Source organism: Triplophysa rosa, linkage group LG10 (genome assembly GCF_024868665.1).
Source record: "Triplophysa rosa linkage group LG10, Trosa_1v2, whole genome shotgun sequence".
Taxonomy (NCBI): Eukaryota; Metazoa; Chordata; class Actinopteri; order Cypriniformes; family Nemacheilidae; genus Triplophysa; species Triplophysa rosa.
The window spans coordinates 24,841,246-24,857,968 of record NC_079899.1 but is presented as its reverse complement, the minus strand read 5'-3'; the positions used below and the strand labels follow the sequence as shown (position 1 = coordinate 24,857,968).

The 16,723-nt window shown below is 46.3% G+C and overlaps 2 protein-coding genes across 6 annotated transcripts; one reads left to right on the top strand and one right to left on the bottom strand.

The window, feature by feature from the left end:
• Nucleotides 1-6: 6 nt before the first annotated feature.
• Nucleotides 7-14,637, bottom strand: zbtb24 (zinc finger and BTB domain containing 24). 4 transcript variants are annotated; one of them, XM_057343216.1, is made up of 7 exons: nucleotides 14,421-14,637; nucleotides 5,539-5,676; nucleotides 3,261-4,116; nucleotides 3,009-3,176; nucleotides 2,720-2,887; nucleotides 1,078-1,159; nucleotides 7-826 (listed from the first exon to the last, which is right to left on the bottom strand). In XM_057343216.1, the coding sequence occupies exons 3-7, from the start codon at nucleotides 4,090-4,092 to the stop codon at nucleotides 7-9; spliced, it is 2,070 nt and encodes a 689-aa protein (XP_057199199.1). In that variant the 5' UTR covers nucleotides 4,093-4,116; nucleotides 5,539-5,676; nucleotides 14,421-14,637. The 4 variants fall into 4 exon arrangements, with proteins under 4 accessions (XP_057199199.1, XP_057199202.1, XP_057199201.1 ...); XM_057343219.1 differs by lacking the exon at nucleotides 5,539-5,676 and having other exon boundaries at nucleotides 14,421-14,495; XM_057343218.1 differs by lacking the exons at nucleotides 5,539-5,676; nucleotides 14,421-14,637 and adding an exon at nucleotides 5,350-5,374.
• On the top strand, nucleotides 14,098-16,568 carry ddo (D-aspartate oxidase). Of its 2 annotated transcripts, none has more exons than XM_057343221.1 (5): nucleotides 14,098-14,193; nucleotides 14,291-14,474; nucleotides 14,913-15,021; nucleotides 15,133-15,309; nucleotides 15,381-16,567. In XM_057343221.1, exons 2-5 carry the CDS (start codon nucleotides 14,303-14,305, stop codon nucleotides 15,937-15,939), a joined length of 1,017 nt encoding a protein of 338 aa, XP_057199204.1. In that variant the 5' UTR covers nucleotides 14,098-14,193; nucleotides 14,291-14,302; the 3' UTR covers nucleotides 15,940-16,567. The 2 variants fall into 2 exon arrangements, with proteins under 2 accessions (XP_057199204.1, XP_057199206.1); XM_057343223.1 differs by having other exon boundaries at nucleotides 14,122-14,193; nucleotides 14,296-14,474; nucleotides 15,381-16,568.
• The last annotated feature ends 155 nt before the right edge of the window (nucleotides 16,569-16,723 follow it).

The following is a 16,723-nucleotide window of genomic DNA, read 5'->3' as shown; positions in this document are numbered from 1 at the left end:
TCTTGTTCAGTTGTGCGGGTTCATGCTGGTGGTGTACAGGTACGAGACGGTCCCTGCCTGGATCTGAAAGGTTTGACCCTGAATCTGGTCGCTGGTGATTTGTTCACTGGTCTGACTGATGGAGATGGGCTGACCGCTTTGGTTGCCGATGTGAATGCTTCCCGTTTGACTGTTGCTTTCGGCAGAGGCGTCCTGGGGGACGGACAGCTGTGGTACGCCTTGATGGATCACCTGCAGCTGTTGTTGCGGTCCGTGATGAACCTGCAGGTGCTCCATGGCTTCCTTCGACAGCGTGATCACGTGCATCTGCTCGGACTGTCCGTCGGTCACCTGACCTCCCAGAACACTGATGGTTTGAATTTGAGTCCCGGCATCCAATCCCTCCGGGGTGACCAGGGCCAGGTTTTGGACGTGTCCTGGTGGTTGGGTGAGGAGGGTGAGACCCGGTTCCTCTGAAGTATCTGAGATGATGCTGATACTTTGATCCTGGCCCAGGCTGATGTTCTCCACCTCACTGGTCACCACCAGCTGGATCTCCTGCTCAGAGTGGGTCGGGAGTTGGTACGGCTGGAGCTGGAGGATGCTGTGCGTTTTTGCCGACCCTGGCTCGGCCTCCACCGCTGCGGGCTCTGTGGCGTCGGTGCTTTGACGCTCTTTGTTGTGAGTTTTGGCGTGGGCTTTGAGGTTGTCCATTCGTGCGAACAACAGGTTGCATACAGGGCACACGAAGGGCTTTTTACCCGTGTGTGTGGCTACGTGACGTCGTCTGGCGCTGGGGTCGGAGAAGGACTTATCGCAGATGTTGCAGACGTATGGCTTCTCTCCTCTAGATATGACCACAGGAAGCACATTGTACAAATATCGACTACAGTATATAAAAGAAGGTATTTCATTTGTTGTTACTTCTTATAAAAACACGTGAAGGATATAATTAAATTCTACCTTACTTGTAATACACAAGAACATTACACTTGAGGTTTGTCAATTCACAATAGTAATTCTTTTTCTATAATCGTTACTTTATGATTTTTTTCAAAGCTGAAATATAATCTGAACGGGTTTGATTAGTTAGCTCACCTGTGTATTCTGATGTGTGTCTGCAGGGTGCTTTTGGCTGTGAAACACTTGCCACAGATCTCGCATGTAAAAGGTTTCTCACCTGCAACAATAACGCTAGTCATTCAATATTTGTTATAAGGTCAATGTTATAAGGTCAATAATAGGGCAGTTGTGGCCTAATGGTTAGAGACTGCCCACTGCTCCGGGGGTACGTGTGTGTTCACTACTCTCTGGATGGGTTAAATGCAGAGGTCACATTTCGTTGCCTTGTACATGTGCAACGACAATAAATTGAATCTAAAATCTAAAAAAAAAAAAAAAAAAAATATTTCCAACGACGTGAGGATAAATGCATGAGCTGAATCCCAATACTAATGTACAGCCATGGAAAAAATGAAGAAACCATTCCAAATTTGAATTTAATCTGCATTTCTAGATGTATTGTGGCCATTCCAGTCCAGTGTCTCAACAAAATCATCCAACAGCAACGTGAAAGACTGACAGCGTGAGAAGACACATGAAAACTGGCATAAAAATCTAAGTTATCACATAAAAAATAATTTTATATGACTGTTGTGTTGCTTAAAAGTGAATATGAACTTGTTTTCTTTGCAGTATTTGAGGTCTGAAAAAATACAGAGCATCTTTTCTGTTATTTTCACCTGTTTCTCTAGTTTTTATTTTCTGCAAACAAATGCAAATAGAAACAATATTTTATTTTGACATTTGGGAGAAATATTGTTAGTAGTTCACAGAATGAAATAAAAATGATCATTTTACCTAAACACACACCTAAAAATAGTAAATCCAGAAAAACTCAAAAAAAATTGAAATGCTCCCTTCATTTTTTTCGGCAGCTATATTTACTTTGCTGTTAGCAACACTAGATCAACTACAGCTCCGGAAAAAAATACCAGACCTCACCAAAATGATTTTCAGTTTTTCTGAATTGACTATTTATAGGTGTGTGTTTAAGAATAATGATAATGTTTGTTTCATTCTGTGAACACCCGACAACATTTGGCACAAATATTGTTTTATTTTGTTTGCATGGACAAACTGGTCAAAATAACAAAAACTAAGATTGTTTTTATATTTTGAATGTTGCAAAGAAAAGACGTTTACATTCATTTATAAACAACACAACTGTTTTAAATGTATCTATGAAGTATGAAGCCGTAAGATAGTATGCTACATACTACAACACACCTACAGTACCTGTTGTGTACTGTGTTTGCATTTCAGAATCTGGCTAAAATCATTACCTTCAACTCCATTATTAATTTAGATTCATGATTTTTTTCAAAATTTGAGTTCATTATAACTCGGAATGTGTACCATTAGGAAGGCTATGATACATTCAATGCCCTATGACTATAGGTCACATTTAATCACACACACACTAAACAGCACAGACAGTATGAGATGGGATGCAGTCTTAAGACTAAACACACTACAAGACTTCAGATTTTGCCCAAATTTTCAGTCTGGACTTGTTGCAGAAAGTCCGTGCCAGTCTGCAGATTTGATCAGTTAGTGTGTTTCTATCTGAAACTTTCAAAAAGTCTGCAAGTGTATGATGTCTACTTTAATAAAAATCTGTTCAAAAGTCTTGTAGCGTATTCCAGCCATAAATGGTGTAAATGTCATTTTGTGTGACCTGTATGAGTTCTGAGATGTTTCTTCAGTTGAGCGGCGTCCAGGAATCTATGATGACATTGTGCACACTCGGGTAAGGCTTTTCCCGTGTGAATCCGGTAATGACTCTTCAGCTGTCGCTTCTGACTGAACCTTTTTCCACACTTATCACAACTGAAAGATTTATTCACTGCGGAAAGACGGGATAGAGCGCTTTATATCGCCTTATAATCCCATCGTTGTATCATGGTACACACTTCTTGTCTGTATATATAAGATACACCAGTTTTTCAAGTGGAATCCAGACGTACCTGTGTGCAGGTTCATGTGCTCCTGTAGAGAGTCTTTTGTAGACAGAGATTTGGAGCAGATGGTGCAGGTGAAGGGCTTTTCACCCGTGTGCATGCGCTGATGAACCAACAGCGTGTGTTTCTGAGTGAATCTCTTCCCACAAACGCTGCATTCGAACGGCTTTTCCCCTGCATGAAGAAAGATGAGAAAAGTAAAGAAAGTATCTCTGCTTGAATGTATATGGGCTGTTTGTGCACTACATGAACAAGGACCTGTGTGAGTTCGCCGATGTATCTTCAAAAACAAATGGCTTTTAAAAACTTTCCCACAATCTTCACATCTGGCTTCCGTGTCTGGGTACTTTCTCTTTCTTCCTCTCTTTCCCCGCTCACGTCTCTCCACCAAATCGCTTTCTAACCTGAAGCCTCTCAGTTTGACGGGCTGCATTATATTCCGCTTGCTGTGACGGGGTCGGTCTTCTCTGGGCTTATAATCGCTGTCACTTAAGTCTCCGGGCGGAGAGGAAGAATCTAAGAGACCTTCCGAGATGGTCTCAGTGTTACTTTGTGTTGGCAAACTTCTTGTATCTGCTTGTAAAGAAGTTTTATTCTCATTTTGGCCAGACTCCTGAGCTTGCGTGATCTTCTTTGGACGGCCTCTTTTGCGCTTGGACCTAATCTTTGAGGTTTCATCGTCTCTTTTGACGCTGGCTTCTTGAAGGTCCTCGTAGGCTTCCACCAGATCTCGTATCTCCAGGAAGCGGGCCATGTCAAGCAGCTGTTTAGACCTGCTCTCCTCCACGCACACATTTGCGCTGTAGATGAACTCAAGCACGGCCTCGAAGGTCTTGGCCGCCATGCCATCGAGTTTGTAGTGCGTCTGGCTCACCTGATCTTCGGCGGTGAACATTAATGAGAAATATTCACTACTCGCCGCTAAAAGAGCTTTGTGTGCTTTGAACTGCACATCTTCCACGATGAGAGTTATGTCACAAAGCATCCCTCTCCTTCTGAGCTTGTCAAACTGATGCAGGATGGTGTCCTTGTGTGTTTTAGAATGCAGAGCGAGGAAAGGCGATGCTGGTGGTTGGGGCGGCACGGACATGATTTACATCAGCGAGTTTCGAACCTATAAAAGAAAAACAAAGGACATTTGTTCTGGTTTTGTTCGTGGCAAGTTCTGGCATCCTGACGCAATACTAAACCTGTAACCTGTACTAAACACCCCAGATAGCACAATCCATCTGGTTTACATCTATTTGACGTCTGCATTTACATCTGCAAGACATCTGCAATACATAGTTTACTCATCTGCAATACGTCTCGGAGACGTCTGAACGTCTGTTATACGTCTGCTAAAGATCTGGAGATCTGCTGCTTAAAAACATCTGCTAAACATCTTAGAAAGAGCTGTTGTACATCCATTCTAAATCATAAACATCTTACAGACATCTTCTAGATGTCTATATTACCGTCTGACAGCAGACATCTCCGAGACGTATTGCAGATGAGCAAACGATGTATTGTAGATGTCTTGCAGATGTAAATGCAGACGTCAAATAGACGTAAACCAGATGTATGTGCGCTATCAGGGACAGTATGGATTTTCCGTAATCGGTTTAATTTGCTTTACGAACACCGTAAAACAACTTTAGATGTACTTTTGTTTGCATTTAGCAAACTAATAGGGTCATGCCTGCTGTCCGTGACCGTATTAGTTCTGCTACCAGGTTTTGGGTCACAAACCACAAGTTGAAAGTACTGAAATTGATTATTAATAAAATGCATGTTTTCTTGGACTTGTACCATGGTAGTTGCATTCTTCTCTACTTACTGTGATTCACATCACAACACTTAAAACTAGATAAACCAGCCAAAACACTCATGTTAGTAAAGGCTTGCTTTGATGGATCAAGAGATGTTCACCCAAAACAGGTGTCTCTCACCATTCTTATTCATGCACTGTACCACTGAACCACCATCGTACATTATATTTAAAAAACGTGAATGGATGGATAAATCGTAGTACATGTTGTGTACTCAACCTTGCAAGCACGGAGTGGTTTACATTGCATTACAAACACACTACTGCTGCTACACACACACACATAAGAGGAAACGGACACACGCGTGCTGTACGTTAAATGGTCAAGGTCTTTCGACCTGGTAAAAAAGAAACAACTAAATGCGCCATATTCACAAACAACAACGCATCGGTTCCTTTTTTAAAACACAGCCACGTGAATAAAATAGCGACGTTGGTTTTTAAATAACCACTTTTCATTCGTGGAGTACATATTTATTTAAAGTATTATTAGACGGTGGACTGCAATGTACAATTATAAAGCTTTCAGGACCTTACCGTAAAGAACACGTTTGAGACCGCGTAAGTCTCGCGAGATTTGCGCGGCTTGCGTCGTGTGACGGAAATATAAAATTGGATGGAATGGCTCAGTGAAATTGACGCTGGTTGCATCGCATATGTTGTTTATTTTGCTAATGAGCGATTTGTCCAGCTTATCTATCTTACATCTTATTTCTTTGTTCTTACTTCAATTGCTGTTTTGGGGTCCTGAGCGTCAGATGCCAACCGCTCCAGTCGCAGTAGACTGAGGGCTCCGAGTAGCACGTGCCATGTGGTATCTGTTACTTTTCTCAGCGCTTACCACGGTGGCCCAATCACAGGCGTCTGTGAATACCGTGTATGAATAAAAAGAAAAGTTTTCAATGTTGTAGTGATATGTTTTCGTTTGTGCTTAAAAAGTACAAAATATTTGGTATGAACGGAGTAAAATGAAACGTTATAAAATATCCCCAATAACACCAACATGTTTCAAGATTTAAATAGATTCAATGGAGTATTCGGCTCCGTGAGCCTCCACGCGCCCCCTGCAGCCTGTAAACATCAATGGCGTTACTGAATCTACAGAGACGGAGTAGTTTTCTTGTTTACAGCAATACCTTATCTATGAGTTTCTTTTCTATGTCATTTTAGGTTGTCCCCTTTAAAAATACGAAAACCAATGATGCGTTTGCTCCGCTTAAGGCACGCAAACACATTACACAAAGTTATATTTAACGTTAGGCCTTCAGGGAGAAATATGTGTGTCGTCCAGCCAATGCTAAATGAATTATTAATGTGCGATAGGAGTTATTTAACACGCTGTTCAACGTATGCATGTATCTGGTTATACACTGCGGTCAAGCCAGCCGCGGTTTGAAAATACACGGTCAAGCCAGCCGCTGTTTAGGTTCAGATGCGCGCTTATTGAGTGGTTTACGGTACATTACAGGAACACCGCTTGTAAAGCTTTATTTAAATGTAGATGATCCGCGTCTCTTGTCAATAACATATTTCTTGTTTTACGTTTAGAATATCTCGTTTTTGTCGTAATTTATGCAGGTTTTTCTCTCCGAATGTTTGCATTATGATTGCTGTAACGTTATATTGTGAAACCAATGTCTCTGTCTGTATCTTAAATATGTATTATTTTAATGCCTTCTAGACCTTTGTCCTGCAAATAAAACTGTTTATGCAGTTTGCAATTACAGTACCCATGGATTTGAACAGATTTAATTACAGTATGTTTTTTGAAAGCATTTTGTTTGAAAAATATTATTCCAATATAATTGACTATACAAACATTATTTCTCATAAGTAGAAAAAACTGATGGTGGGTTTCTATAGGGGCCATCCCACACTATATGCACACCATATATGGACTTATTTTACTGTACCATTTTGGAGAAATACACATTTCTCCACTTCAAATGCCTATAGAAACATTATTTCTAATAAGTAGAAAAAAACTGATGATGGATTTCTGTAGGGGACATCCCACACGATATGCACACCATATATGGACTTATTTTTCTCATTTTGGAGAAATATGCATTTTTCTACTTCAAAGGCCTGTAGAACAGTAAAAAGAAATGTCTTGGTTACGGATGTAACCTCGGTTCCCTTTCTTGTCGGTCTCTCAGACGTTGTGTCGAACCGACAGAATGGGGTTTGTCTTGAGAACCTATCATCTTCTGAGTATTTAGAAAAGGCCAATGAAAATTGGCGAATGAAATTTGCATGCCGGGCTCCTCCCCGGATGTCCGGGTATAAGAGGGAAGCCGGCGTGCTCATTCATTCACCTTTGGTCTGAGGAGCCTAAAGCATCCTCCCCCGACCGCTGGGGTGGGCGGCCAGTGTTGTGGCATGAGGGACACAACGTCTCGTTCCCTCCATCAGGGAACCGAGGTTACATCCGTAACCAAGACGTTCCCTTTCTGTCGGTCTCTCGACGTTGTGTCGAACCGACAGAATGGGGTTCCTATGGAAAACGCCACAGCACTGAGCCGCGTCACAATCTCTGCGGAGCGACGTTGACTGGCCTGGGCGAGTCAGACGAACACGCTAGCGCGAAATTATGACCCTCCAGTGGAGAGGAAGGGGGACCCAGAGCTTTACACAAAGTTGGGAAGCCCCTGTCACCGGCCGTCACGGGCGGAGGCCTAGTTCTCTAAATGGCGAGAAGCCGCCCGGCACCGTACGGGCCACTGGGTAAGCATTAGTCCCCCCAGGGGAAATACGCTGCAGAGCCCACTACCTACCGTAGGGAGGAATTAGTGAAGACACCACATGGTCTCAACCATCAGGGCAGAACTCATGGGAAGGATGTGCGGACTGCAGGAGTTAACCGCAAGGTGGGAGTCCACCTGGGGAGGTCATGGGTTGCCAAGGTGGGAACCATTCATGAGGATACATCAGACGGAACAGCCCACGGAGGGGGGGTTACCACGTCTGGAGCACTAGGTCCGGTTAGAGCCATCTGGGAGATAACTCAACTGTCCCCCGGCCTAAGGGGGCAGGGCTGCTCTGCCCAGCCTGTCCCCTGGAAGGGTGCTTAGTGATGGATGGAATGCCTGTTCTTTACCCAGTGGGGGAAAGAGGGGAGGAATAATAGCCGCTGATCCCCCTAAGGAAGGGGGAAGGGCTTTCACAGGCGTATGCCCTACCAGCTGCCGGTCCCACACCTTGCCAGGATGCGGGCTGACACCGGTTCTGCACGTAGGTATTAGAACCTCACGGAGTTGTTGGGCATAGCCCAACCCGCAGCTCTGCAGATGTCTGCCAGAGTGGCGCCCAGAGCCAGTGCCCATGAGCGGTGTGCCTCACTCCCAACGGGCAGGGGCAAAATGAGATCGGTATGCCCTAACAAGGGCATCCACGATCCAGTGCGCCAGCCTCTGTTTGGAGACAGCCCTCCCTTCTGCTGACCTCCGAAACAGACAAAGAGCTGCTCAGAGCTTCTGGGCTCTGCGTGCGGTCCAAGTAGAGGCGCCGTGCGCGTACTGGACACAACACGGATAGGTTGGGTCTTCCTCCCCGGTGGGGAGCGCCTGCAGGTTCACCACCTGGTCTCTCGGGAGAGTGGTGGGAACTTTGGGCACGTAGCCAGGGCAGGGTCTCAAGATAACGTGAGAATCCCGGCCCCGAGTTCTAGGCAATCTGTGGACACGGAGGGTGCTTGCAGATCCCCTACCCTCTTGGAGGTGAGCGCCATGCGGAAAGCCGTCTTTATCAAGACTGAGAAAGAGCGGCAACCCGGAGAGGCTCGAAGGGAGCGGGGCCTCTTGAGGCCCACCACCTAGGTCGCAAGAGGGTACGGGGCGCGGATAAGGTGGTCACCCTCTCGCGCCCCTTAGGAACCTAATGACCAGGTCGTGCTGTCCCAGAGGCTACCCAGCACTTGGGTCATGATGAGTGGCCATAGCGGCTACATACATTCCCAGTGTGGAGGGGGAGAGATACTCCCCAGTCTCTCTTGAGGAAGGGACAGCTCGTACCCGACCGAGCAACTCCGCGGGTCTTCTCGCCGAGAAGAGCCCCAGGACGAGAAGAGGCGCCACCTATGGGCGTATAGCCGCCCAGTGGCCGAAGCCCTAGCCTGAGTGACGTCCCAACCAGACCGGGGGTGGGTCACTCAGGATCTCCTCATACCACTGCCTCTGGGAGGCCGCTTGGGTGCGGGCTTCCTCGTCGCGGGTCTCGTGCCCCCCGCTGGGGGTGAGCAGGGCCGCTCTTGAGGACAGAGTCGAGTTCCCTACCGAGAAAGAGGACGCTCTGCACCGGTGAGAGCTTGCTCTTCTCAGTAGACCTGTAGCCCCACCGATCTAGGTGCCGGAGCACCAGGTCCCTGTGTGTACACAACAGATCTCGAGAGTGCGCCAAACTGAGCCAGTCGTCGAGATAGTTTAGTACCCGCACACCTCCTTCCCTAAGGGGAAGGAGGGCGGCTTCCACGACCTTCGTAAAGACTCGTGGAGACAGGGACAGACCAAAGGGGAGGACCCTGTACTGATATGCCCGTCCCTCGAATGCGAACCGTAGGAACGGCCGATGTCGAGGGAGGATCGAGACATGAAGTACGCGTCCTTCAGGTTGATTGCCATGAACCAGTCCTGACACCTGACGGTCGTCAGGATGCACTTCTGCGTGATCAACCTGAAAGGCAGCTATTGTGTAGGTGCCTGTTCAGAACACACAGACCCAAGATAGAGCGCAACCCCCCGCCTTTCTTGGGGACAATGAATTACAGGCTGTAAAACCCGTTGAACATCTCGGCTGGTGAGACGGGCTCGATCACGCCCTTCGCCAGAAGGGTGGCGACCTCGGCCCGAAGTACGGAAACATCCTAGCCTCTGACTGAGGTATATCAGATGCCCTGAAACTTGGCGGCGTGAGGCGACTGGATCGCGTAGCCGAGATGGATCGTCTTTCCTAGCCAGCCTGACAGCCTGGGAAGTCGGACAGGCTCCCAGAAATGAGACGGGGACTAAAGGTACGATCTTTTTCATCGTCCCCCGGGGGGTGGTTCGATGGCTAGCCGTACGGATTCCTTGCCGGGGGAGGTCCCCCGGGGAGGAGATCGGCGCTGCTGTTTTTCCTGCCTGGCGACTGCGCAGCTCAACGCACTGTCTGACTGAGAGTGCTGAGGGCTGGTGTTTATACTCGACATTGCACTTCGCCATGACGCAACGTCAAGTTTACCGTTCACCATCGTGCAGAGGGTGAGAGCGGCTGTGGTAACCCAGAGAGAGATAGGAAACTCTCCTTTTTTGAGAGTAAGTGGGCGCTAGCCCCCCGGAGGGGGCCAGCAGATGGAGAGACGGGGCAGGATCCGTCCCTATCCGACTTCCCACCGATGTGGCTGGGGTCGGGCCCAATGGTAGCCTCGATCCCCCTGAGGTCTTCCCATGAGGGCCGCTTCGCCGCGGCTGCTGATGGGGCGATGGTCTCTTCTTCGCTGTCTCCTCCAGGGGGGGCCGCCTGAGTGGGGGGGCGCCAGAGCTGGAGGGCGTCGAAGAGGACCAGGGCTGCTGGGAAGCAGGCAGTGCACGGGACTCGACGGCTGAGGCGGCCGAGTCGCGGCACGGAGGACTGCTTCTTTACTGTCGAGAACCCTCCGGGGGAGGCAGCGTGCGGGTCTCGCGCCCCCGACGGGCGGGGGGTTAGAGGGGCCGCTGCGACTCGACAGTAACACCAACCAGCCCCCCCTTGCGAGACGGGTGCGTCGAGAATGCGGACCTTCTCAGCGCTACTCATCTGCGCAAGGATCGGCCAGAGGAGTTTCTCATGGACCACAAGTGTGGACATCGTCCGACCCAGGGCCCGCGTTGTCACCTTGGTCGCCCGTAGAGCTAGGTCGGTGGCGGCGCGGAGTTCCTGCATACGCGCTGGGTCGGTCTTACCCTCGTGGAGCTCTCTCAACACCGAAATGCCGAGACCCCACATGCTTTGGACGGGAGTCTAGGTCGAGCCCCCCCCAGGTGGCCGCCCCTACGGGCACGAGCACCGCGGCGGCATACTCCACCTGGGGGACAACGCGTATCCTCCAGCTTCTCAACCTCGAGGGAAGAGAGGGTGACGGAACTTTGTTTGACGTGAAACGTGCCGGAAAGGGGCGTTCCAGGTCTTACTAAGTTCCTCATGCACTTCCGGTAAACACGGCACTGGGGGGGGCGCGGCTCCCAACCCGAGGCGCCAATAGCCAGCCGCGAGCGCGTGGAAAGGAGTGTGGGCACTGCAACCCAACCTCACGGCGGCCCGAGAAAGCATGGCTGACATTTCGACGTCCGCTTCTTCCTGGGCTCGACCCCCCGAGGAGGGAGCCCAGGAATCGTCGGAGTCGGATGGCAGTACGTCACCCCCCGATGTGCAAGAGACATCTCATCATCACGCATCGTGTCCGAATATGTGATTGAGGAATAAGACGGGGAACCTCTCCTGGGGAACGGTCAGACGAGCGAGACAGAGGTGTGAACGGTCCGTGAGCCAGTGGCTGGCGGATTACCTCACAGTAACTCCTCATATACCCTCGCTGCTTGCCGTAGCGCACGGAACGGGGAGCAAACGAGGTGGTGGCTGAGTCCCGTGGGAACACAGCCACCCGTGACGCAACGTCTGAATCATCACCACCGCAGTGCGGGCAGGAGTATCCACAACGTCTGCCCCAGCGTACTGGAAGCACATCGTGTCCGTCCCCCTCCTCGATGAGTGTGTTGCACCCATGAGAACAGCGGGACATGCCACGCTGGAGAAATTTGCTCTTTTAGAAAGGAAATTTGCTCGAACACCTCCGGAACTGCCGAGACGCCCAGGGGAGAGTCACTGCAGGAAGGGACCGTCCGCTGTCCACGTCGTAGATTCCAGCAGAAAAATGATCACCAAAGATCGTAGAGAAGCTCATCAGATGCGTAGGCTCTGAAGAACAAAAGGTGAATGAATGAGCACGCCGGCTTCCCTCTTATACCCGGACATCCGGGGAGGAGCCCGGCATGCAAATTTCATTCGCCAATTTTCATTGGCCTTTTCTAAATACTCAGAAGATGATAGGTTCTCAAGACAAACCCCATTCTGTCGGTTCGACACAACGTCGAGAGACCGACAGAAAGGGAACCGAGGTTACATCCGTAACCAAGACGTTTTCTTTTTACTTTCTACAGGCCTTTGAAGTAGAAAAATGCATATTTCTCCAAAATGAGAAAAAAAGTCCATATATGGTGTGCATACACTCACCTAAAGGATTATTAGGAACACCATACTAATACGGTGTTTGACCCCCTTTCGCCTTCAGAACTGCCTTAATTCTACGTGGCATTGATTCAACAAGGTGCTGAAAGCATTCTTTAGAAATGTTGGCCCATATTGATAGGATAGCATCTTGCAGTTGATGGAGATTTGTGGGATGCACATCCAGGGCACGAAGCTCCCGTTCCACCACATCCCAAAGATGTTCTATCGGGTTGAGATCTGGTGACTGTGGGGGCCATTCTAGTACAGTGAACTCATTGTCATGTTCAAGAAACCAATTTGAAATGATTCGAGCTTTGTGACATGGTGCATTATCCTGCTGGAAGTAGCCATTAGAGGATGGGTACATGGTGGTCATAAAGGGATGGACATGGTCAGAAACAATGCTCAGGTAGGCCGTGGCATTTAAACGATGCCCAATTGGCACTAAGGGGCCTAAAGTGTGCCAAGAAAACATCCCCCACACCATTACACCACCACCACCAGCCTGCACAGTGGTAACAAGGCATGATGGATCCATGTTCTCATTCTGTTTACGCCAAATTCTGACTCTACCATTTGAATGTCTCAACAGAAATCGAGACTCATCAGACCAGGCAACATTTTTCCAGTCTTCAACTGTCCAATTTTGGTGAGCTCGTGCAAATTGTAGCCTCTTTTTCCTATTTGTAGTGGAGATGAGTGGTACCCGGTGGGGTCTTCTGCTGTTGTAGCCCATCTGCCTCAAGGTTGTGCGTGTTGTGGCTTCACAAATGCTTTGCTGCATACCTCGGTTGTAACGAGTGGTTATTTCAGTCAAAGTTGCTCTTCTATCAGCTTGAATCAGTCGGCCCATTCTCCTCTGACCTCTAGCATCAACAAGGCATTTTCGCCCACAGGACTGCCGCATACTGGATGTTTTTCCCTTTTCACACCATTCTTTGTAAACCCTAGAAATGGTTGTGCGTGAAAATCCCAGTAACTGAGCAGATTGTGAAATACTCAGACCGGCCCGTCTGGCACCAACAACCATGCCACGCTCAAAATTGCTTAAATCACCTTTCTTTCCCATTCTGACATTCAGTTTGGAGTTCAGGAGATTGTCTTGACCAGGACCACACCCCTAAATGCATTGAAGCAACTGCCATGTGATTGGTTGATTAGATAATTGCATTAATGAGAAATTGAACAGGTGTTCCTAATAATCCTTTAGGTGAGTGTATAGTGTGGGATGGCCCCTACAGAAATCCATCATCAGTTTTTTCTACTTATTAGAAATAATGTTTCTATAGGCATTTGAAGTGGAAAAATGTGTATTTCTCCAAAACGCTACAGTAAAATAAGTCCATATATGGTGTGCATATAGTGTGGGATGGCCCCTACAGAAATCCATCATCAGTTTTTTCTACTTATTAGAAATAATGTTTCTATAGGCATTTGAAGTGGAAAAATGTGTATTTCTCCAAAACGCTACAGTAAAATAAGTCCATATATGGTGTGCATATAGTGTGGGATGGCCCCTACAGAAATCCATCATCAGTTTTTTCTACTTATTAGAAATAATGTTTCTATAGGCATTTGAAGTGGAAAAATGTGTATTTCTCCAAAAGCTACAGTAAAATAAGTCCATATATGGTGTGCATATAGTGTGGGATGGCCCCTACAGAAACCCATCATCAGTTTTTTCTACTTATGAGAAATAATGTTTGTATAGTCAATTATATTGGAATAATATTTTTCAAACAAAATGCTTTCAAAAAACATACTGTAATTAAATCTGTTCAAATTCATGGGTACTGTAATTGCAAACTGCATAAACAGTTTTATTTGCAGGACAAAGGTCTAGAAGGCATTAAAATAATACATATTTAAGATACAGACAGAGACATTGGTTTCACAGTATAACGTTACAGCAATCATAATGCAAACATTCTGAGAAAAAAACCTGCATAAATTACGACAAAAACGAGATATTCTAAACGTAAAATAAGAAATATGTTATTGACAAGAGACGCGGATCATCTACATTTAAATAAAGCTTTACAAGCGGTGTTCCTGTAATGTACCGTAAACCACTCAATAAGCGCGCATCTGAACCTAAACAGCGGCTGGCTTGACCGCAGTGTTTAACTGGCGCAGGAGGTAAGTGATAAAAACAAATGTTTTCTTTTGTTGCATGCATGTTTTATATATTTTGTCCTTAATATTTAATGAAGTGTTTTGCCTTTGTGTTGTATAGTGTAGGTGAGACATGAAGCGTGTTAAAGTGCTTGTGATCGGAGCAGGTGTGGTCGGTTTATCGACTGCAGTGTGTATCGCTGAGACTCTATCGTATTGTTCTGTGACCATCATTGCTGAGAAGTTCTCACCTGACACGACAAGCGATGGAGCTGCTGGTATCCTCTTCGCCTCCGAGTTTCCTGGTGAGAGTAAAAACAGACGTGTGAACCATATTATCATAACATATTTCACCATTTTCTTATTTCTAGCAACATGCCAAATTATGGAACGTAAAATGATGGCATCCTTTATTTAAAGGAGTAGTTCAGCTTCAAAATGAAAATTCTGCCATCCTTTACACGCACTCTTGTCGTTCCAAACCGGTATGACTTTCTTTCGTCTGCAGAAAACAAAGGAAGATATTTTGAAAAATGAACAGCACAGCCCCCCCCATTCACTTCTATTGTAACTAATGCAAGTGAATGGGGGGCTGTTAACAACATTCTTCAAAATATCTTCATTTGTGTTCTGCGGAAGAAAGAAAGTCATACCGGTTTGGAATGACAAGAGGGTGTGTAAAGGATGGCAGAATTTTCATTTTGAAGTTGAACTATTCCTTTAACTCTGTGATCTCTCACTAGATGTTCCACTCGGGAGGCAACGGCGGTGGTTTAAAGAGACGTTTGATCATCTGTTGGCCATTGCAGATTCCCCACATGCCTCGGATGCTGGAGTGTTCCTCTGCTCAGGGTACATAATGGGTTTTATTTTAAGTAAAAACTTTAGAAACACTATACAAACAATACGTCATATTCAAGTGTTTTGTACCCCTAATCATTTCGCATGGCCGTTTTCCTTCAGGTGCCAAATTTTCAAGGAAGTACCCTGCGACAAAAAGCCTTTCTGGTCAGATTTTGTTCTCGGATTCCGAAACATGACGCGTCATGAAATGAAGCGCTTCCCTGATCATAAATTTGGTCAAGCTTTCACAACAATAAAGTGTGAATGTGTCAGTTACTTGCCCTGGCTGGAGAAAAGGTACCGTGTATATCATTGGGGGAATGAAAAGCATTTAATCAACAAGCCGTTGACTTGTTTTTTTATAACAGGTTTAGAGAAGCCGGCGGTCGGATCCGATGTGAAAAGATCACCGGCCTTCAGAAAGTGGCTCAGATGTATGACATCATCGTGAACTGCTCAGGTCTCGGGTCAAGCCTATTGGCGAAGGATGAGGAAGTCTATCCAATACGAGGTGAAATCTTGAAGGTTAACGCTCCCTGGCTGAAGAACTTCATACGGGATGGAGATGGCAAGACCTACATCTACCCCGGCATCGGCTACGTCACTCTTGGAGGCACATGGCAGGCAGATGATTGGCGGTTGGAGGTGGATAAAGAGGACAGTAATGGTATCGTGGAACGCTGCAGTCATTTGGAACCGTCGCTGCGAAAGGCTCAGGTGATCGGACGCTGGGTGGGGCTACGGCCAGGCCGGCCAAACCCACGCGTGGAGCGGGATTATCTGTACGTGGAGGGCCGCCACGTGCCTCTGGTACACAACTACGGTCACGGGGGCTGCGGTATCACATTGAGCTGGGGAACGGCACTGGACGCACTGGATCTGGTCAGACAGAGTCTGTTTGAAAAACCACCTCAAGCTAGACTTTGATTTGGTTATTGTAGTTTAGCGTTTGTGTAATTTTGCACCTTTTTGTCTTGAGCAGATACGGATGAGAAATGGCACCTTAAAACCCAAACAAACCTAATAAGACATTTTTTTTATATATATACAAACATTTAATTTTGCTACTGATTTTGTAGACCGTTGTCAATGATTTATTGGAAGTAGGCGTGTGACGGTGTCTGTTTTTAATGGTACTGCTGGGACTTTTATTGCTGTATACAATACTTTCATTATCTTATCGTAGTTTCTTATTATGCTTTTGTGCTAATATTTAAAAAATATGAATTAGGTTAAATTATAAAGTGTCTAGAGCATTTATTAAAGTAAATTAAATTAACATTTAAATTAATCCACAAAGTGTGATGTATATTGATATACATTGGCTATATTGACTTATAGACAACTAAATATGTACATTTTCTACTTGCTACTGTGCAAGCTACTGTGATTTCAGAGAAATGTGAGCAATTTTATAACTTGATGGTATTATATATTGCCCAAAGTAACAATATTGTGCAAATTCACGATGAACTGTATAGGTCTAATTGGAACATATTGATATAATCTGTAAATTTGAACAATTTACTGCAGCTGGGGGCTCCAAAGGTTTGGAACTCTTGACTGAAATGTTTCTAATGATATTAAAAATCTTTTAATCTCAAGGTGTATGCTTGTGCGATGTACTAACATATTCATTTCTTTAATTGGAAAAGAAAAAATTGAAATGTTTTTGAAATGGATGACTTGTCTTAGACCAAATACTGTAGTG

Coding starts and splice junctions, on each gene's coding strand:
- zbtb24 (XM_057343216.1), bottom strand. CDS start 4,092: ATGTCCGTGCCGCCCCAACCACCAGCATCGCCTTTCCTCGCTCTGCAT. Junction 3,177..3,260: donor ACATCGGCGAACTCACACAG/GTCCTTGTTCAT, acceptor TTCTTCATGCAG/GGGAAAAGCCGTTCGAATGC. Junction 1,160..2,719: donor ACATCTCAGAACTCATACAG/GTCACACAAAAT, acceptor TTATTGTTGCAG/GTGAGAAACCTTTTACATGC.
- ddo (XM_057343223.1), top strand. CDS start 14,303: ATGAAGCGTGTTAAAGTGCTTGTGATCGGAGCAGGTGTGGTCGGTTTA. Junction 14,475..14,912: donor CTTCGCCTCCGAGTTTCCTG/GTGAGAGTAAAA, acceptor ATCTCTCACTAG/ATGTTCCACTCGGGAGGCAA. Junction 15,310..15,380: donor TTGCCCTGGCTGGAGAAAAG/GTACCGTGTATA, acceptor TTTTTATAACAG/GTTTAGAGAAGCCGGCGGTC.